The sequence below is a fragment of the Macaca nemestrina genome, chromosome 9 (assembly GCF_043159975.1).
Source record: "Macaca nemestrina isolate mMacNem1 chromosome 9, mMacNem.hap1, whole genome shotgun sequence".
Taxonomy (NCBI): domain Eukaryota; kingdom Metazoa; phylum Chordata; class Mammalia; order Primates; family Cercopithecidae; genus Macaca; species Macaca nemestrina.
Window position 1 is genome coordinate 54,838,734 of NC_092133.1, and position 20,518 is coordinate 54,859,251.

The following is a 20,518-nucleotide window of genomic DNA, read 5'->3' on the forward strand; positions in this document are numbered from 1 at the left end:
CTTTCTATGTTTGGTGCTTGCTTCAGGAGCTCTTGTAGGGCAGGCCTGGTGGTGACAAAATCTCTCAGCATTTGCTTAAGACACTTAATATTATTGTCAATAATCAATGACAGAGAATTTTGAAAATGCAAGAGAAAAGAATCTCATCACACGTAAAAGAACTTCCATAAGACTATCAGTTGACTTCTCAGCAGAAATCCCATGGGTCACGAAGGAGTGGGATGTTATACTCAAAGTGATGAAAGGAAAAAACTGTCTTTCAATGGTACTTTACTCAGCAAAGCTGTCCTTTGTAAAGGAAGGAGAGATGAAGATTATTCCAGACAGACAAAAGCTAAGAGAGTTCATCACCACTAGGACTGCCTTGCAAGAAATGCCAAACGAAATTGTTCAAGCTGAAATGAAAAGACACAAATGAGTAGCATGAATGTATAGTATTTTTACTCTCTGTTAAAAATAAATGTGCACTAAAATTCAGAATACTCTAATATTGTAATGATGGTGTTTAAATTCATTTTAACTCTAGTATAAATGTTAAAAGACAAAAATATTAAAAGTAACTATAGCTACACCATTGTTAATGGATACACAATATAAAAAAACTAAATCATAACATCAAAAACATAAAATGGGGAGTAAAAGTGTAGAGTTACCAGCTTCAAATAGACTCATAAGATGTTTTGTGTAACCCCATTGTAACATCAAAACAGAAATCCATAGTAGATACAGAAAAGATAAAGAATCAAACCATACCACTATTGAAAATCATGAAATTACAAAGGAAGATACCAAGAGAGGTATAAAGGAACAAAAGAACTACAAAACAATCAGAAAACAACAAAATGGCAATAGTAAGTCCACAATGGAATGTTATTCAGCCTTAAAAAAAAGGGCATACTGCCATTTGTGACAACATGGATGAACCTGGAGGACATTATGCTAAGTGAAATGAACCAGACACAAACAGACAAGTACTGCATAATATAACTTATATGTCAAACCTAAAAAGTTGAACTCATAGAAACAGAGAGTAGAGTTGTAGTAACAGGGATTGAGTGTGAGGACAATGGGGAGATGTTGGTCAAAGAAAGGTTGACCTTTCATTTGTAAGATGAATAAATTTTGGAGATATAATGTACAGTGTGGTGACTACAGTTCATAATATACCCTTGAAATTTGCTAACAGGGTAGATTTTAAATGCTCTCAACACACACACACACACACACACACACACACACACACACACACACACACACAGAGAGGTCAGTATGTGAAGTGATAGATATGTTAACTTGATTGTGGTAATGGTGTTATAATGTGTGTGTATGTATGTGTGTATATATATATACACACACACACATATATATCAAATCACAGTAATAGATATACTTTTTGTCAATCACTCCTAAGCTTAAAAACTCACCATCTTTAAAGCAATCACTCCTTTCACGCCCACATTTCATCAGGGAATGATTTTGTCCCATTATGCGTATAAGTACCATTTCCCATATATTGTTTGATTTAAAGATTTCTGTTTCCTCCATCTTTTCATTGTGCACTCTGAACTACTATTGGCCCAACTATATTTACATAAACAGTTCTAAACTTAAGGATCAATTATTGTTATTTTTGTTTAGAAAATGTTTTTATGAATATTGATGGCTTTTTCTTTTGAGATTGCACTATATTCATATAGTGTACTTTACTAACTGTACCTTATTTGTATTTTACCAGCTAGGGAGCTGAGAGGAACTCAAAATATCCAAGACTTTGGGCCTAAATTTCTATAAATGGTCATTAAAATAGGAAGTATTAAAGGAGTATGGGTTGTGGACTTTTGTACTGATTAGCATGAACATTTGAAAAGCATAAAAGTAGTGCTACAAAATATTTCAGGTTTACGTATCTTTATTATATGTTCAGTCAAAGCTATCAAAATCACTTCTTACAGTTTTAATTATAATTGCAAAATAAACATTTTATAAAACTTTCTGAGTAATCTTTTATAATCTTTAGCAGATATAAGTTCATTTAATTTATTTAGAAGTGTTGCATAAAACTCCTTTCCTATATTTTCTAATATGTAAGTATCATTGAGAGGCTCTGTTGTGAAAAAATACATATTGTAGAAATGTTAGGAATTTGTGGTAAATTAGTCTTCATTGATTTTTCAGGTTTTAGAATTTCTATTGCAGTCATAATATTCTAGTCTGACATTTTTTCTTTTTCTTTTTCTTTTTGAGAGAAACAATGATACGATGGCAAAGTGTATATGTCCCATTTTTATTGCTTTTAATCAAATGTTACTTTCTCATAAACTGCAGAGGGAACCTTTCTCCACCAAGTAATTATGCTGATATGTTGTACAATCTTAATACTCCTTAAAAGTGAGGGAAAATAAACATATCAAATGTCAAATAGCATATAAAAATTTCTCTACTAATCTAAGAATAAGAGTTAATAAGAGTTATATGTTTGGATTCCCTTGATCATATCTTTCTTTATGAGGATGGTACCAACAACCCAATAGGAATTTACCATAAAAAAAACACACAAACACTGATATAATACAACTAATATAAGACATTTTCTTGTAATTTATACTAAAACCATAATAAAAATGGTGTTTATACTTAATGGGACAATCCAGGGAGGGAAGGAATACAGGGCTGAACACCAGTTCATATGAGAAGGCTCTGAGGTTTTGCTTGTTAAAAGTCACTCTGCACCATCACGTGATGTGTCTGCAGTGCTGTTATAAATGCCATTTTAGGCAGATTTGACAGAGGGATTGGGAAGTTACGTAGACCTGTTGGGCTCTGCTAATCATCTTTTACCTCTAAAAAGATGTAAGAAGAAATAAGAGCTGAAATGGTAACTATTGTCGTAATCCTTCGTTTAGTTACTAATAACTAACATTTATGGAGTATTTACTATGTCGAAGACACTGCTAAGCCCATTATGTTATCTTATTTAATCCTTACAACAATCTATTTTTATGGATACCTACTGTATTCTATAGCCCATGGTAGAGATTAAGGATTCAAAAAATCAAAGTTGCCTGACTTAGAGTCAGTTCGCAGAAGGACCCACCGAGAGAAGTAGGGTGAGTGCCCAAAGAAAAAGTGATTGAGAATATAACAGTTGGTAAAGCTGTGACAGAGTCTGAAGGGCTGTCATGGATATGCTAAGGGGATGACATTTTTAATGTAGAGGAAGGGGGAATAAAGGCACAAAAATTATGAGGAAACAGATATCAGTCACTCTAGTGAAATCCAGGTAATTATCTAATGCTTGTGTTCTAAAACTTGGTACATAGTCTGTTTTGTGAGGGGTATAGAAACTGCACACAGTGTCTTCCATCAGATCACAGGGCCTACAGACTGATGACGGCAGGTATATGGATAATGGGGTAGCATGTAATAGGCCTGTTAAAGGACCAAGCAGTGTCACAGGAAACCAGCAGAGGTAGAGATTTACTTTGCACTGGAGGGATCTGAGAAAACATGACATTTGTGTTAACCTTAATGTGCTGAGGATTGGACAGATGGAGCCAAAATAACAGTGCTGTATCCAGTGGTTTCAGGAACAGAAGCATGAAGATGGGAAATTATAGGACATTTTGGTGCAATGGTGAGTATTTTGGTTTGGTTGTAGTGTGAATTTTATGAAGGAAATAATGGAAGAGAAAGCTAAACAGCTGGGCACAGTCCTGATCATGAGGTCTTTGAAAACCACAGCAGACAGTTTGCCATCTTAATACTGTGTAATTGGGAAATCATTGAAGGCTTTTGGAGAGAAAGATGGTTTTAAGGAAATGATTTTTTAACAAGTCACCTTTGCTTTTTGATAAAATAGTTTTCTTACTGTCACTAAAAATGTGTCAGTTTAGATGATAGTTTAGGAGGAATGTTACATAGAAGGAAGCATGCCAGGAGTGGCAAGTTTTTAAATCTGTGCTCATTTATTGGCTTGGATCATGGTGTCATCTTGACTGTGACTCCAGTTTCTAGGAGTGTCCGGCCCACGGTAGGCATTCGGTGAGCCTTGGGGAAGGGTGTAAAGGACAGATAGAACTTCAAGTTCCATTCCAGGTCCGAAGTTCTTTGATATAATTCCAGAAGTTAACATAGCTTCTGAAACAAGATTTCATAAAAAGATCTAATTCTGTGGCCAAAGCATAAAAGTTGTTGGATTTTAACTCCAATAAAATATACAAGATTTTTTTTTTTTTTGAAGCAAGAGTTAAACAACAATTAGATTCAGTTGTGGCTTCTGTCACATGCCTCTATTCTTACTGTTTTGCCCCGTGTCTGTCATAATAACTGAAAGGAGGTAATGATTAACTCAAATTTGGTGTTGTCCTATTGATTAGCTTTCACATTTTAAATATAATTGCTGACATTATATTAAAAAATATAATTGTTGAAAATTTCTGAACCAAAGATAAATACCAGCTTGTAGTATGCCAAACCAAAACTGAACACCTGAAGGTTTCAAGATCTGTTCCCTGAATGTCTGCAAAATTCCACACTACTTACAGCAGGACTTAGCTTTCTTAGCCTTTCTGAGAATCTGTAGATGCACTCAGAAAAGTTTACCAACACACATGTACATAGCCTTGGGATGCAGTTAGAGGCTGGCTTGTTTACAGCCCTCATGAAGATAATCAATAGACATCCCCACACCTCAGTAGGAAGCAAATTCAGTGGTTACAGAAATCTCACTTCAATGTATTTGAGGTTGTCACAAAAAAGATGTGTACCGCGTATCTCTTTAAAACAATGCTTTTTGAGATGGAACATACAACTAAATGCCTTTAGAGGTAAAAGTTGTATGGGAGCCAAGAAAATATGAAAGAAATTCAAAAATGCTGCTGATCCACACATATTTCTTAAAGATCCTATAAACATTACAACACATTTATCAAGGAACATTTGAAGGTGCCAAGATACTTCCAGTAATAAGTGTGATCATATGATTAAAATGCGTTTGCATAGCCTTTCAGGAAGTGGAGGAGGGATACAAGGAGAGAAAATAAGGAGGAAACTGCATTAGGGATTCTCTACTGTAGTTTTGAAGTTGACTTGTATTGAACAATAAGTTAGAAAAACACCAATTTTTCTAAAAAAGTGTATGCTAAGACCTAAGGAATATTATTTTTAACCTATCAAAATTATGGAATTGACCCGTTAAAAGTTAGCGCTTCTGTGGTGAAAGGAGACCAACACAAATCTTCACCACCCCAACCCCAACCCCAACCCCGGCCCACACACTTTCTCATTAAAAGAAGAAAGGAATTGGTGGAATGAGTGTGGTATCAGGCTCACTCTGCCAGAAAACAGTTAACTCCAAATGGTTTAAGAAATTCTAACAACGGGGCTGTTTACAGTAGACGGGTTAAGTGAGCAGGCAATGGCTATAAATAGATGATGAGGCACAAAAACTGGCAACAGCTGGAAGCCATTATCATCACTGAAGGGGCAAGGGGAGGACAAGGTATTGTGGGAGCCCAGTGAAAAAGGAAACTGCCAAGAGACTACTCAGTGGAATTGTAGTCATGGAGCCATGCAGCCACTGCCAGTGGTGCTGGTCCAGCTTGCTGGGCACGAAGCAGGGTAGAGCCAAAGACAGAATAGCCCCAGGGCAGCAGCAAATGGCGCATAACCAGGTACCGTTCTCAACTCTTGGACTTCTCTGCCGAGAAGACAAAATATCTTTTAAGTTGCCATCCTGGCAAAACTATTTGTTACGAGGGTACTGTTCTGTGAGGTTTATATTGCTTACGTTAATAGGCGGCTTAATCATACCCTGAGAATGATACCCAAATATTGCTTTTCTAAATGTCCTTGTTTGAGAGACATTGGAAAATTCTTTAAAGAAAGAGCAGTATACCCCCATTACCAGGATTGTCCTTTTCTTCCATTTATTCCAGAAACCATTACTGCAGGAAAAGAGAGATGTTGCCATAAATGTTTGAAAGAATTCCTTGTGTAGTTAGTGGTGGCCATAAACATATGGCCTTCACTAACTGTTTGTCCTCTGTCCCAACCTTGTCTTTCCATGACAGTTAACCCCATCATTACAGTTTCACTGGGGAATTCTGTATTCAGAGCCAAAGTATGTCAGTAAAATATTAAAAGTAACAGCACAAGAAATAAAAAGAGATGAAGTTGAGAAATTGCATGGCAAAAAGCCTGTCACGGAATTGTAGAGAAGAAAGAGGGAACTTTTTAAAAAAAAAAAATCTTAATTGAGAAGGCATTGTTGTCATTATTGCTAATATTTAAAGGTCTTAATTTTTAAGGGAATTCTTGAGACATTGTACTTGGGAAACAGGAAGTTCTGACTTGAATACATTTTGTTTTAAAGTACAAGGATGTAATTTGAGTGAATTGATCTCAGATTTTACAGATGATCTTTTAAGGTATGAGTATTTTTCTGCATTATAAAAGTATAGTTGTTCATAATGGAAAATACAGAAGAGCTTAGAGCATAAAATAAAATAGAAATTACCTGTGACTCTGTTGCTTAGAAGTAATCACTATTAATTTGGCTTTCTTCTCTTCTTCTTAATATATCTGTATTCTTAAAATTATGATATTGTGATCCTTCGTTGATATTTCCAAATTACTTTCCAGATTTTCTCCACTGGTTTTTATTTCCACCAAAAGTATGGGAAGTTAACTGTATCCTTGTTGGGCTTGTAATTTTAAAGACCTTTGCCGATTTTGTTTTTAAAAGTGATTTAGGAAGGTTGAACTTTATTCATAGTTACATATTTACTTACCATTTTGTATTGAATTATTTATCCATGTCTTTTGCCCATTTCCCTAAGACACAATTAGTATTTTTTAAAAATTATTTTTAGGAGCTCTTTGTATGGAAAGAAATTTCAGAAGATCATCTTTCTTGTTAGAAAAGATAGGACTAATTGGTAACCCTTATCAGGTGATTATTTGTTGCAATTTTTGATGCCTTCTTGCTTTTAGAAAAACCAGTTTTAAAGGACTAAGCTCAAAATTTTTGTTATTTAAGATATTTAAGGGCTGGGTGCCATGGTTCATGCCTGTAATGGCAACACTTTGGGAGGCCAAGGTGGGAGAATCACTTAAGGCCAGGAGTTCGAGACTAGCCTGACCAACATGGAGAAACCCCGTCTCTACTAAAAAATACAAAAATTAGCCTGGCATGATGGCGTGCAACTGTAGACCCAGCTACATGGGAGGCTGAGGCAGGAGATTCACTTGAATCTGGGAGGCGGAAGTTGCAGTGAGCTGAGATTGTGCCACTGCTCTCCACCCTGGGTGACAGAGTGAGACTCTGTCTCGGGGAAAAAAAAAAAAAAAAGATATTTAAACAGGAACATTGCCTTTGGATAAGTACTTGATGAATTCTGACTTAGAAAGAACAATTTCTAAGATACTATTCTTAAGAAAAATAAAGGATTGTTTTGAAGTTATTTGACAATTAAAACTTTATTCCCATCTCCTCACCAAAGATACAAATCTCTTAGGACTGAGAAATTAGGATCCTTCATTCCTACTTTATGAGAAAAACAAATAATACACAGTTGGGGTGAGGAATAATGCACAGTTGGGGAGAGGAATAGGCATATTGTGCCACTATATGTGGCATCATGAAAAAACTATTAACAGCTGTTGTTAAGCTAGTCTGTAGAAAGTGGGAGTGAGAAGGTGGCAGATAGGCATTTTCCAAGTGATAATTTTCTTTAGGGACAACTTACCTAATATTAGGCCCTTTGAATTTTTGTGAAGATTACCAACTTTGAGATCACGAACAAGCTTGAAACAGTCTTTAACACACAGAGTCAATTGAACCCATAATTAGCTGCTCTTTAGTGTAACATATAAAACAAAGATGAGAAAGGTAAAGAATTTTAATGTCAGTCTCAAGTTGGTAAGTTATTTTTAGAATTGAATTCCTAAAGGTTTTGTTGTTTCCTGCATGTACCTGTAATTGTTCCTTCAATCTCTTCAAGAGACGGAATTTCCGGTTTCTAAATTCTTATCTGAGTAGGTCAGACATAAAGAGATTGTGTATATGGTATGATGTGGTCACCTTTTTATTTATGGGACTTTCTTAGTCTAATGTGTGTGAACTCTTAAATGCATAGTGTCTTACTCTGTGACAGCAACCAGCAGTTGTGTGTTAAGATTTTTCACGAAGAGTCCCAGCTGTTGTAAAAAGGAACAATCTGCCCTCGCCACAGATTACAGTGCTTTGGGTCTAGACTGCAGGCAATACTTCTGGGACCTGTCCTGCACACTGTGAACATCAGTATTCCTGGGAGAGAGAAGGGAGATTAGTCACTTCTGGCTCTTAGAAGTTCTTGCATAACTTGCTGTTATCTCAGTACAATTTCCTGGGGATGCTTTATCCTGGCATGTGCCTCTACCCCTACTTCAGTGCCCCCTCCTTTATCAAAAGGACCATTGAGTATTGGGCTGGGATGCCATTGCCATTGCAGAGGGCTGGTATGGTTTCCTCCTCTTCATCCTGGATCCTCGCATTATTGTTTTTGCCATGTAGGGTGTCTTGGCTTTGTTTCCACCATCGCAAGCGTTGCCCATGTCCAACTCATACTTATGTCAGCGACCTCCCTTGCAATAACCTAGCACTACCCATGCTTTCTGTAGAATTGTTATATACAAACCATTCTGATGATTCCAGATTTCCTCCTGGCACTTCATTTTCTTTCCTCCCCTTCCCAGAATCCTCTTCCTTATCTCTGGAATATAGAGCTCAGATGCCAAGAGGCTGCGGGAAGCTAATTGAGTTAGGCTTTGTGTTTCTTTCTTTTTCCACCCTCCGTGTTCCAAAGCTGATTTCTCTTGTGCTTTGGATTTTTCCCTGCCCTCCTTCTATCTGAACAGCAACTTTGAGATTATGTTTGGGGTTTAGTTTACACTGTATAAGACAAAGTGGTTTATAAGATAAGGTAGTTTATCCTTTTCGAATTCTCACACTCCTTAAATACATCTGCTGTTGATTATTTCATCTGGTATGCCTTGATTTTTGCTTTCTACTTTGTTTGCATTTCATTGTTCTTCTCTGAGATTATTTCTAGGCTTTTTTGCTGAGCCGCCATAACTCTGTTTCTGATTAAGTAAATAGCTTTGATAAGTCACAGTGGAATCTTAACACAAACTGGCATATGCACAATTTACCTTTTCTCTCCATTAAGCTGCATTTCCTCCTGAAGTTGAAAAGTCAGTGGAGAATAGTTCTAATAGCACAGCATCCTTGTATTTTAAACTCTTCCATTGCTGATTATATTGGAAATACTGGTATTCCATCACCAGAAGCTCTCATTTATCTTCCAGCTAGTTTTGAATTTTCTCAAGTTGGTAGCACTTTTCTATCCAATTGGTGAACCGTTCACAGGCTTCACCTTGGTGTGTGAATGGACCTCCCACCCTTTCCTTGCATTCAGCAAGAACCTGCCTGAAGTATTCATTACTGTAGTGATGAGGGCACCTGCTCCCCAATCATTGCCAAAAAGAGAGCTGAAAATGCCTTTGGAATTAGCCATACTTGCTTTCTTAAAATTTGCTCACATCACTCCTGCCACTACCATGTCAAAAATACTCTTTCTCTGTTAAGTATTAAGTTTCATTCAGAAAAAAATAGAATCTTGATAGGAAGTTGCCATGGGACCTCATTGTGTATAGGTTGATATGGATACTAATGGGAACATTTATCTCACGAAAATTAGGTTTTTGAATTTAAAATACATTTGTTTTTGCACTGCTTGCTGTCTGTTCATCTTCTTTTTTAGTTGACTAGTAAGGAGATTATTTTTTTGGTTTTAAAATAAGATGCTGGCTAGGTATGGTAGCTCAAGCCTGTAATCTTAGCACTTTGGGAGGCCGAGTCGGCGGATGGTTTGAGTCCAGGAGTTCAAGATCAGCCTGGGCAATGTGGTGAGGCACCCCCCATCTCTACAAAAAGTTAGCCAGGCATGGTGGCTCATGCCTGTAGTCTCAGCTACTCAGGAGGCTGAGGTGGGAGGATCGTTTGAGCCTGGGAGGCGGCGGTTGCAGTGAGCTGAGTTCACACCACTGCACACCAGCCTGGGTGACAGAAGAAGACCCTGTCTCAAAAAGTTAATTAATTTAATAAGATACATAAGGATGATTTTATGCTTTATCCTAAAGCAATATACAGGTAACCCTTGAACAAGTGGGGCTCAGGGATGTTGTCCTGCCACACACAAAAAAACACATAATTTTTGACTCCCCAAAAACTTTACTAATAGCCTGCTGTTGACCGGATGCCTACCAGTAACATAAAAGGTTGATTAGCATAATTTTGTGTGTTATATTTATTAGATACAGTAATCTTAACAATAAATGAAGCTAGAGAAAAATTTTATTAAGAAAATTCTAAGGGGGAGAAAATAGATTTAGTATTAAGTGGAAGTGGATCATCATAAAAGTCTTCATCCACATCGTCTTCACATTGAGTAGCCTGAGGAAGAGGAATGGTGTGGGGAGTTGATCTTGCTGCCTTAGGGGCAGCAGATAAATTCCGGCTATAGTTGGACCCACATGGTTCAAATCCATGTTTTTCAAGGGTCAACTGTATTTGGTGTAGGGAATGCCTAGAGCAGGTGGATTCGTTCTTTATCCCGGTTGTATTACCTGACATGTTATGGCTGCTCACCAACATTTTGCTTTAACTATGTGTGGCTTGAGCTCTTTTACTCCCCTCTTGAAATATACTTTGCTTTTTTATTAGAATTCTTACTGTCAAAGAACATCCCTTGAAATAATCTGGAATCCATCTCACTGGCCACAAAATAAATGTGAAGTGCATAGGCTTCTAGTCATCCTGTTTGCTCTTTTAAAATCATTTCCAGTCAGGCTTCATAAGTCAGCTCAGGTGTTCTCCATCTCTTGATAAGTATGTATTTTCACTGTAAAAAATGTGATATCGGTATGTTATTTGGCCCGCATACAGTTTTTGTTTAAAAAACAAAGTCAATTTCTTAAGAAACCAGGGCAAAACATGTTTCACTGTAAAATATGGGCAGTGGTCAGCTGACTATGAGTAGAATTCACTTTTGCTGATCACCAAAGTGACTTGCCGACGTAATAGTCATCAAAATAGAAGCCATATTAGATGGCTCAGATAGGGTTTGAAGTAGAATCTCGTCTTTGTAATGGGTTGTCAATGAATTTGTTTTGTGCCTAAAAGCACATTATTCAGGAAATGCCAGTGGGGTGAACACTGCCTTTCATCCACTTTGATACAAAAATCACACATTCTTAAAATGTGCAAAATAAAGAGGAAAGCCAGTTGTAGATGTGTCACCAAGATTTAGGCTAGTTTAAGGTTCTTGGAAACATTTTAGATTTTAAGTGAGCTACCCACCATAAGTGATCAAAAATTATAAAATAAAGTTGCTTATTAGTTTAAGAACCTTATAGTACTATTTTATACCAAAGAAATTTACATTTATATGGAAATATAGCAGTGATCTGACTGAATTTCCTCATTTATTTTTTGAGGAAACTATACTCAAGTGATTCAGTGACTTTTCCAAGGTGACAGAGCTTGTTTATGGCTAAATTGCGATTAACTGTAGACACCACATATTTTCACCACATCATAAAGGAAATCTGCAGTCAATTGCAACGTCAAAGGCATTAAAAGTTAATACATTCTGTGTGATACATTCTGGCTTTTCCTAGCTTTTCCCTATATGATTCCAAGTGAACCAACGCCCTTGAGAAGCCTGGGGCTTTTTCTGACGCCTTTTTTTTTTTTTTCCCCTGAGATTTTTTTCACAAAATTGTAAGCCTAGGGCTACATTCTTTCTTACATAAAAATTTTGGCCATTATTACTTTGGAACTACTTGCCAACTGTTGACATATTCCCAGTAGTTGCAAAGAATCTCAGAGGAAGTTGGAGCTGTGCCTCAGTGTTTGTCCACACTGGCTACTCTTGACAGATCCAGGCCCCAGGTAATGCCCGTCTTGATTATATTGTTTCAGAGGTAAAGCACTTTTGGAAGAAATCAAACTTGAAACAAATGTGAAAGAGCTCCATGCCAGGGGAAGGTAAATTCTGTCCACTCGTCTGTTTGACAGTTTTGTTTATGTACATAATATGTACCACAGCCATCCAGATTTGAAGCCATTTATAATATACGGAACTTTTCCCTGTAAACAAAAGTGCAACTCTGATAGGATAACTTTTGTTTTGTTTTTGTTGTGAGTGGGAAGGTGGTCAAGGGATTTTCTGTTGTTTTCTGTCTCTAAATGTACATGCCGAGGGTGGAAGAAATACTGTGAATTTAGGGGGTTGAATCTTTTTCTCAGCAGCACTTAATCATGGAGACAGGAAAGTGGCTACAGATTGTTGATGAAAGATTGACTTAAATTCATCATGTGTCAATAGCACATTACTCTCTGTAGCATAATAAATGCAAATGGCTGACATGAGTGTTTTCTGTAGATTTTGCTGTGGAATAGGAATGAAGTGGGAAGGAGGTTTAGGGGCCTGAAGAAAGAAGGAAGAGGCAATAAAATATTCACTAATGTTTCCAGGGGTGGGAATGTTTCCAAGAATGGAAAACCACAGAGTAGAAACCAGAGTACCAAGAGATAATCTTTTAAAAGCATAACTAAACTTCACATAAAGTCATAAAAACATTCAGTATTCTTACAATAGAGTAAGGTAGAGAAAATAAAATTTTAATTTTAAATATTGAAATACTTTATTTTTATTGAAAATATGGTTTTTAGCAGGGATCCTTATGACAATTGTTGCTTTGTTAAGTCCTTACAAATATCCATATGAAAGTCACAAGAACCTTTGTGTTCAAAGGTTTAACATTTTTAAAAAGGGGCATGTTTTTTCTGTTTGGCATTGTTCACATATAAGATACCCATTTCATATGCATGTCCATTACAGCTTCCTACTACTTAGTGAACATTGGATTACCATCTGGTCACTTTCTCTTCCTTAGGATGATACCAGAGAGATGTAAGCAGACGGGTAGGACAGGAATCTAAAAACCAAAAATTGAGATGAATATCTAACAGTTTTTTGTATTTTTAAAGAGGTGCTAAGATCAGAATATTTGAGCTCAGAACTTTTTTGGAAAGTACAGGACACACAGTCACCTTGGATATGAGCTTTAGACTCTTTCTATAGACTTCCATCTCCTCTCTCTGTATTTAGCTATTTCCTAAATTATAGGTGCCACCTGTCCATTCTACAACAACTTATTGAGTATCTACCACTTGTTTGGCACTGTGGTAGTTACAAAACCAAGTTAAACATGACCCCTGTGTTGAGGGAACTTGAGGGCTGGTTTTAAAGTAATAATATATATATTTTTAAGAGTAAATGTCTCAAAACCTTCATGCCTAAATTGGAGTTCTTCAAAGCAATTCATTTTGGGAGGGAGAAGCTCTACACTTATTTCCTATTTTTCTATTATACCATCCTCTAACCCTCTTTACAGCTGACTTTTTCCTCAATTTTATGTTTATTAATGTGGTTAATACTTTGACTTTTCTCTGTCAAGTATTTACAGAATGGATCTAAAGGAAATCTTAATCCCTTGTAGTATTACACAGACATGTTCGAATTGTAAACTGTTAACAGTCATTGAAAAACAGAGACCTGTATTTCAGGAGTTGAAATCAATAAATTAAGATCAACCTGGAAAAAAGGACACATCTTGTATGCATCTTTTAAGCAAGAGCCAAAAAGGAAATGAAAAACACAATGCTGCTAGCCACTATCGCAAACTAAACTGGAATTTTATCATGTTTATTTTTCTCTGTCCTTATTAAGCTTGACTATTTGAAGAACCACTTTCCAAAAAAGCACTAATTCAGACCCTGGAGGTAGATGTGTTACATTTTCGTGACTGACTGTGCATGCATGCTCATGTACCTTTGTGCCCACCGATGATTTATATATTTGGCCACTAGATGGTGCCCTTTCACTTTGAATGAAAGTATTTTCTGTTGAGGCGTTTGCTTTTTATTTTGCTTGTTCTGTTGATGCAAAGATGGTGGAAAATCATCTTCTTTCTTGATTTAAGAAAATCATATTCTCTCTTAAATCGGATATGAGGCTCCCCGTCCCTTTCTGTATACATAGGAATTTTAATGTGATCAACCTGTAAAGTAATACATTTGTAGATTATCATAGCACTCAAAACTTACAGTTAATTTATTTTGTGGGAAAAATACAAATTCATCCTAAAGAAGCATTTTGTATAGTATGTGTAAGACCAATACATAAATGACTACAATTGAAATATCTATGTGGTTTAATCTGCTATTCAAGTTAACAATCACCTGAAAAGCCAATAAAATGCCAATTACTGAGTTCTCAAGGCCCAGAAACCTGTATTTTAACAGCCATGTTCTGAGAAACATTGGGCTCTAATCACCCACAGTAGTAGCGAACATTTTCAGTAGAGGTTGACTTCATTGTCAGCCAACAGTAACTAAACCAAAGTTAAGGATAGCTGAGAGTGAAATTTTGAAGGTAGACAGCTCTTTAAAACCTGATTGAAAGTAGACAGCAACTTGAAAACCTGACTGAAGAGGGAATCAAAGAGGCTGGTCCCCACCCTGAGGCTTTGACTGTGATATCTCCTTCTACCTGGAAGGTTCCGGCTCAGCCAAGTGTCTTACCTCCTTTAAGCCTATTGCCTAGCCGAGTTATTATGGACGAAATAAGAATTATTGAATAAAATGATCTGTCTGTTTACTTAAGTGTGATAAAAGTTGGCTAGAGTGTAATAGAGAAAGGGCAGTCCTGGTTCTTGTTAGGATGCATTAGAGAGCGAGCAATGCGAATGAGATGCTGTTGGGCTCTCTCTCCTAACTTATGTCGGTCAGACACCCCTTGTGCCTTGCTGTTAGGCCCCTCATTTCATAATCACTGATGCTTAACATTTTGGAAAGTTTTAACCACTCTTAAGACCTTTGACCTTCACAGTGTCCCTGTGACAGGTTAAGTGTCAGGGGAGGGATTACAAAATAGGGTAAGGAAGGGTGCTTGAGACCACGAGCAGCCATCAGGAAAGGGTGGGGACCGGAGGTGGTGACAGAGACTCAAATTAAGCACAGCTGCTGAACATCTCCCCGGGAGGCCAGAGGCATTCCTGAACTCTGAAGATTGGTGCACTGTTACTAACTGTGATTTTACCATCCTGGTCCTAACAGTGGGTAGCTTTAAGAAAAATGGTTTCCTCCCTTCTTTTTTGGTGAGGGGGGTGGCAATTGCCCACTTGCAACATAAGAATATATGCTCTCTGTGGCATTTTCACCTGGGCTGTGGGATGGGGGTGGGAGATCACAGTGTCAGGGGAGTATGTGAGGTTTAGAAAAAATCCCCAGCCAGTGATTCTCATTCCTTATCCTAGAGAATAGATGCTTTAGGAGTTAAAGGATTCAGGCAGAACTGGTGGTAAATTGTGAAAGGTGCTCAGTAAACATTTACTGACACTTTGCTGACTTGATGCATAGTACAGGACATAAAAGACTTAGCCAAGAAGTCAGTACATTGTAGGCACTCAGGTTGAGACATGATCAGTGGTTATGGTAATCATAATGAATTATCTCTATATTAATTCAGTTTTATCATAAAGCTAATGGGTATAGAACTTTTGACTTATCCTAGAATGATATTGGTCTGTGTCAGACTGACCTGTAAAATAAGGGAATACCTGGATTGCTGGGCAACTTGAAAACCTGATTGAAGAGGGAATTAAGAAGGCTGGTCCCCACCCTGAGGCTTTGGCTCTGATATCTCCCTCTACCTGGAAGGTTCCAGCTCAGCCAAGTGTCTTACCTCCTTTAAGCCTTTACTCAGATCTCCTTTTCTCTATGAAGTCTGATACTCCTCAAGACTCTCTCATAGCTGGTACTTGCTCATCTTTTTGTCTTGCTCTCCTTTTTCTTTTTTCATAACATGTATGTTCTGATTATCTAATTTTTAATTAGTTAATGTGGACTAATTCTTTGCAGACAGGGATCTTTCTTCTTTACTTATCTATTCTCTCGTCCCTGGAACAGTGCCTGGCACATAGTAGAAGTACAGAAAAGTTTGGTGAATGAATGAATGCTTTTCTATAGAAAGTTTAGTGGCAGTAGTAAACAATATTAGTCACTCAATACTAATTCTGGATAAATATTGAATTAAATATTCCTGAATGAAAGTTAAGATTTTTTTTTTCTATTAGCTTTCACTGTAGTGATGTCTTTTAAATTAAGTTATTGCATATAGAATGGATTCAGAGTTCGAAGACATGGGATTATAATGTCTAAACTCCTGAGTGGTTTTCCGGGACAAGTTACTAAACCCCTCTGTGCTTTAGTTTCCTCTGTAAACAACCTCATGAATCTGTGCTGTGGATTAAGTGAATTGATGCACTTCAACCCTTAGAACAGGGCGGAGATTTGTAGCAGGAGCTCAATTAATAAATCCAGTTTATTAAAAAATTATGATATTTTTATTTTGCAATTATATGATATACTGATTTTGAAAAAAGAAATGTAAATTTAAATGGTTTAGCTAATTTTAAGGAAGAAAGTCACAGATAAATGAAAACTTGGGCATTTTCCATATTCCTGTTGTTACTACAATAACACACCTAGAATTTTATAATAATGGTAAACTCCAAATATTGAGTTTATTATGGAACCTCTTATGTTCTAAAGTCAATTTTAAAACAGAGTTTTTAAAACAATTTTAAAGAGTTTGGGAGTTTCGCACAAGCCTTTTATTTCTTATTTCTTATAGATCCCCATATTAAGGTTTCTGGAAAGAAAGAAGATGTTAAAGAAGCCAAGGAAATGATCATGTCTGTCTTAGACACAAAAGTAAGTGAATGTTAAGGACACTCAGATGTCAGAACCTTGTCTCTGCAAGGGCTACTTCATGCCGTTATGAAAGAACCATTTGGAGAAGAAAAACCAGGAGAAAGTAATGGTGGGTTTTAAGATAAGCACATGTGATTCTACAGTGGATGTAAAGTTCTGTTTAATATTTGAACAGGTTCTCTCATGCTGGGTAATTGAACTATACATACACACACACACAACTATATATACCTATATCTACATACATATGTATGTATTGTGTATGTATGTGTATATATGTACACATGTACATCTTCAGAAATAGAAATTGGCCCTGATTAATATGGAGTAAGTAATAAGGATTGTAGGAATTAGATTATTTGCTTTTATGATGTCAGTAGAATACCAAAATGATCTTCTGTATAGCTCTGTGTTGGATGTGTGTAATGGCATGAAATTTGATGCTTTCTTTTTTGTGATCACGTGCTGTCTCTTTCTCTCTCTCTCTCTCTGTCTCTAATTATATGTATAGAGAGATAACAGGGAAATTTAAATATGTAAAAATTTATACTCATTTGTGAGAATTTATTTTCTTTAACAAACACATCTAAATCACTTATTGTATACCAGGTACTTATTGTATACCAGGCACTTTGCTAAGTACTTTACATTTTGCACATATTAATTTGTTTGATCCTCGTAACTGACTCAGCATAAAGGTATTAAGTAATTTGTTCAGGACCCTAGAGCCAGTTAAGTGGAGAGGTGGGATTCAAATCCAGGCTGTCTCATTCTTAACCACTTCGTCTTGCCACCTGGCATTTCATTAGAATCATCTCTGATCGCTTTTGTTTTCATTCTTTCTTTCTGTTCTTTGTTGGTTTTCTTCAAAATGGTTTTTAAAAAATTACTCCCCTGATAATTATTGAATAGTTTAGAATTTTCTTCAGGAAAAGGGGATTTTTGTGTGTGTGTTTTAAAGTTTAAACTGAAAGAACTAAACTTAAAAATCGAAATATATTTAATGGGTGTAAATTTAAAATTTAAGAATTCACAAGGTTAAAATTATTTTTAACATTTTGATATTTTGATTTTACTTCTTAAAGACTGAGTAATTTCAGTAGCAGTCTTCTAAATGAGAAAGGATTTTATGTCAGTCTTTATGATTTTACAGCACTAAATTCCCCAAATTAAATATAGTCCAATATGACCACAGCATTTTTATTTATTATGTCTTAGAAGTTTCCATTTTGCTTTAATGTAACTAATGTACCTTGAATTTCTTTATTTAAGCCATTTAGTGGCCAGTTATCTGCACTTTGTGTTCTCTTTCTCCCTTCTTTCTACCAGTAAGAGTAATAGATCTACTTTGTAAAGTTCAATATATAGTAATATAGGAGTTGTGAAAGGAGTGATTGTAAAAACTTCCTTATTCACAGTTTTGAGGTTTATTATTTCTAGTTTTGTATCATCTTAGTTATACAGTCCCACTAGCATGCATATCTTCAATCTTGTAATTGTGTTTTCATCTGCTTTTAGTTATTTGGATTAAATGTTTCATGAGTAATGTCTTTAAAGACAGACTGAGTAATTTATCTGTTAACTGTAGCTGACTTTATTTAAAGACTTCTTTCCCAAAAAATTATCTTGGTAAAAAATAAATTTTTCTACTTCTTCTGACAAATCTGTCTTAAAATGAGAATTTCTTTTTTTTTTTTATAATCAGAGAATAGCAAGAGAACATTTATAGATTAAGATGATCTTATTAAGAAATTCATAAAATTTCCCACTGACTCACTTTTTGCTAATACTATTCCCTTGAGGGAAAGGCATTTAGGATGCCATTCTTTCCTTTTTCATACATCAAGTAATAATACATTATTTTCACATAGAGCAATCGAGTTACTTTGAAGATGGATGTTTCACACACAGAACATTCACATGTAATCGGCAAAGGTGGCAACAATATTAAAAAAGTGATGGAAGAAACTGGATGCCATATCCACTTTCCAGATTCCAACAGGAATAACCAAGCAGAAAAAAGCAACCAGGTGGTTTGTCTTTTCACGTGAACTTTTATGGGATAAATTACAGCCTTAATTTTCAGTTTGCCTATATTTTTTTGTGAGAGGTGAGACAAAAAAAAAAAATCACATAGATGACATATAGTGTAGATTGTACAACTTGCTGCAAGGGATTGAAGGTGCTTTGCTTTTTTGAGGAGATGAGTTGTAGATGGGCCCTAAACTCTTGATCTTGAAATCATTGATAAAAAATAGGGGAAAATGTAATGGCCACAAAACAGAACCTTAGAGAAAGGCTGAGAGAGCATATCGTTTAGGACCTGGAAGCTTGCCTAGTCCAGAAACCTATCCATTGCCTGGTTCTGTCTACAGAGACCTAGAAGTAGGTACCTCCATGGCACACCAGATCAACTTCTGAGGAGCAGTGCATTCATTAGTGCCTGACTTCTTACATTGCCTTAATTATGTCTCTCTAGTTTATACACATTTGTGCTAGTTCTTCTGTTTGGCAGCCAGTGGAACTCACCTGTCCTCATGCAAGCAGTTTCAGTACTCGAAGAACAGATAGTATTATTTGTGACATTTGGAAGTATTCTGTCTTATAAACTAGTCACAATACTAGAAACTGTCACCCACAAAGATGAATAAGTAGTCTTTACAGGGACTAATGGTGACAGTGGGATGTGTGCGTAAGGGACTAGACAGAAAGCTATAGTAAAAAGCAAAGACAATATTCAGAATATTTAAAAACTGGTATGGCATGACCATTGGCCCTAAGAGCGGTGTCCTGGAGCCCCTGTACTCCCCACTGCAATGCCAAGACTGACAACTTGAGTCAGTGGGTCATGGGAAGGCCCAGGAGATTTCAGAAGAAATCTCCAGGTAGATGTTGGAGCAAAGATTATGTACCATCTGGTTTGGAAGAAGTTCACTATTTTCAGAACCTAGTATAGCTCTGTCATTGAATATTGATATGTATCTGGTATACAAAGAGCTTAAACACAAGGGAGAAAATGCAGTGAACAAGAGTAATTATAAAGAGGGCAGGATGATCTCCTGGGGGTGTGGGGCTTTCAGTAAGTCCAGTGGGTGAAATAGATCAGTTGACACAGATTACCTGAGGATCTCGTTAAAATGCAAATTCTGATTAAGCAGGTCTGGATGGGGGCCTGAGATCCTTTATTTTTAACAAGTTTCTGGATAATACCTCTGTATTTGTCCCTGGATGACACTTTTAGTAGCAAGCATATCGATTATCTGGAAAAGCAGATGTGAGTTTGATTAAAACAAATCTAACTCTGTATTTTCCTCCTTTTATAGGTATCTATAGCGGGACAACCAGCAGGAGTAGAATCTGCCCGAGTGAGAATTCGGGTAACTATTTATTACTTTAACATTGTAAATTGATGTCAGCAACATTTGCATTATAAGGCATTAAAAATATAATAATTGATCATTTTATAACCAAATCATGTTCAATCAGTAGGAAATAGTGGCAAAAGTTATTTTAATATCTATCTTAGCATTCATTATTTAAATGTTTGTTGTATATGTTCAAAAAGTGAGTTTCTATGTTATTTATAAACTTTTTTCATTGAAAATGTTTCTCAGAGATGTTCTGGATTTTATC

General features: G+C 36.3%; 1 protein-coding gene across 8 annotated transcripts in view; it reads left to right on the forward strand.

The window, feature by feature from the left end:
* The window catches only part of LOC105466199 (BicC family RNA binding protein 1), a 332,909-nt gene that overhangs the window by 269,595 nt on the left and 42,796 nt on the right, over positions 1-20,518 (forward strand). For 7 of the 8 annotated variants that reach the window (XM_011715228.3, XM_011715224.3, XM_011715225.3 and 4 more), the window contains 3 exons: positions 16,806-16,885; positions 18,757-18,915; positions 20,209-20,262. In XM_011715228.3, coding sequence (XP_011713530.1) covers positions 16,806-16,885; positions 18,757-18,915; positions 20,209-20,262 — 293 coding nt within the window. Of the gene's footprint in view, positions 1-16,805; positions 16,886-16,914; positions 16,995-18,756; positions 18,916-20,208; positions 20,263-20,518 lie in introns of those variants that run through there. The other variant, XM_011715230.3, reaches the window with a different exon arrangement.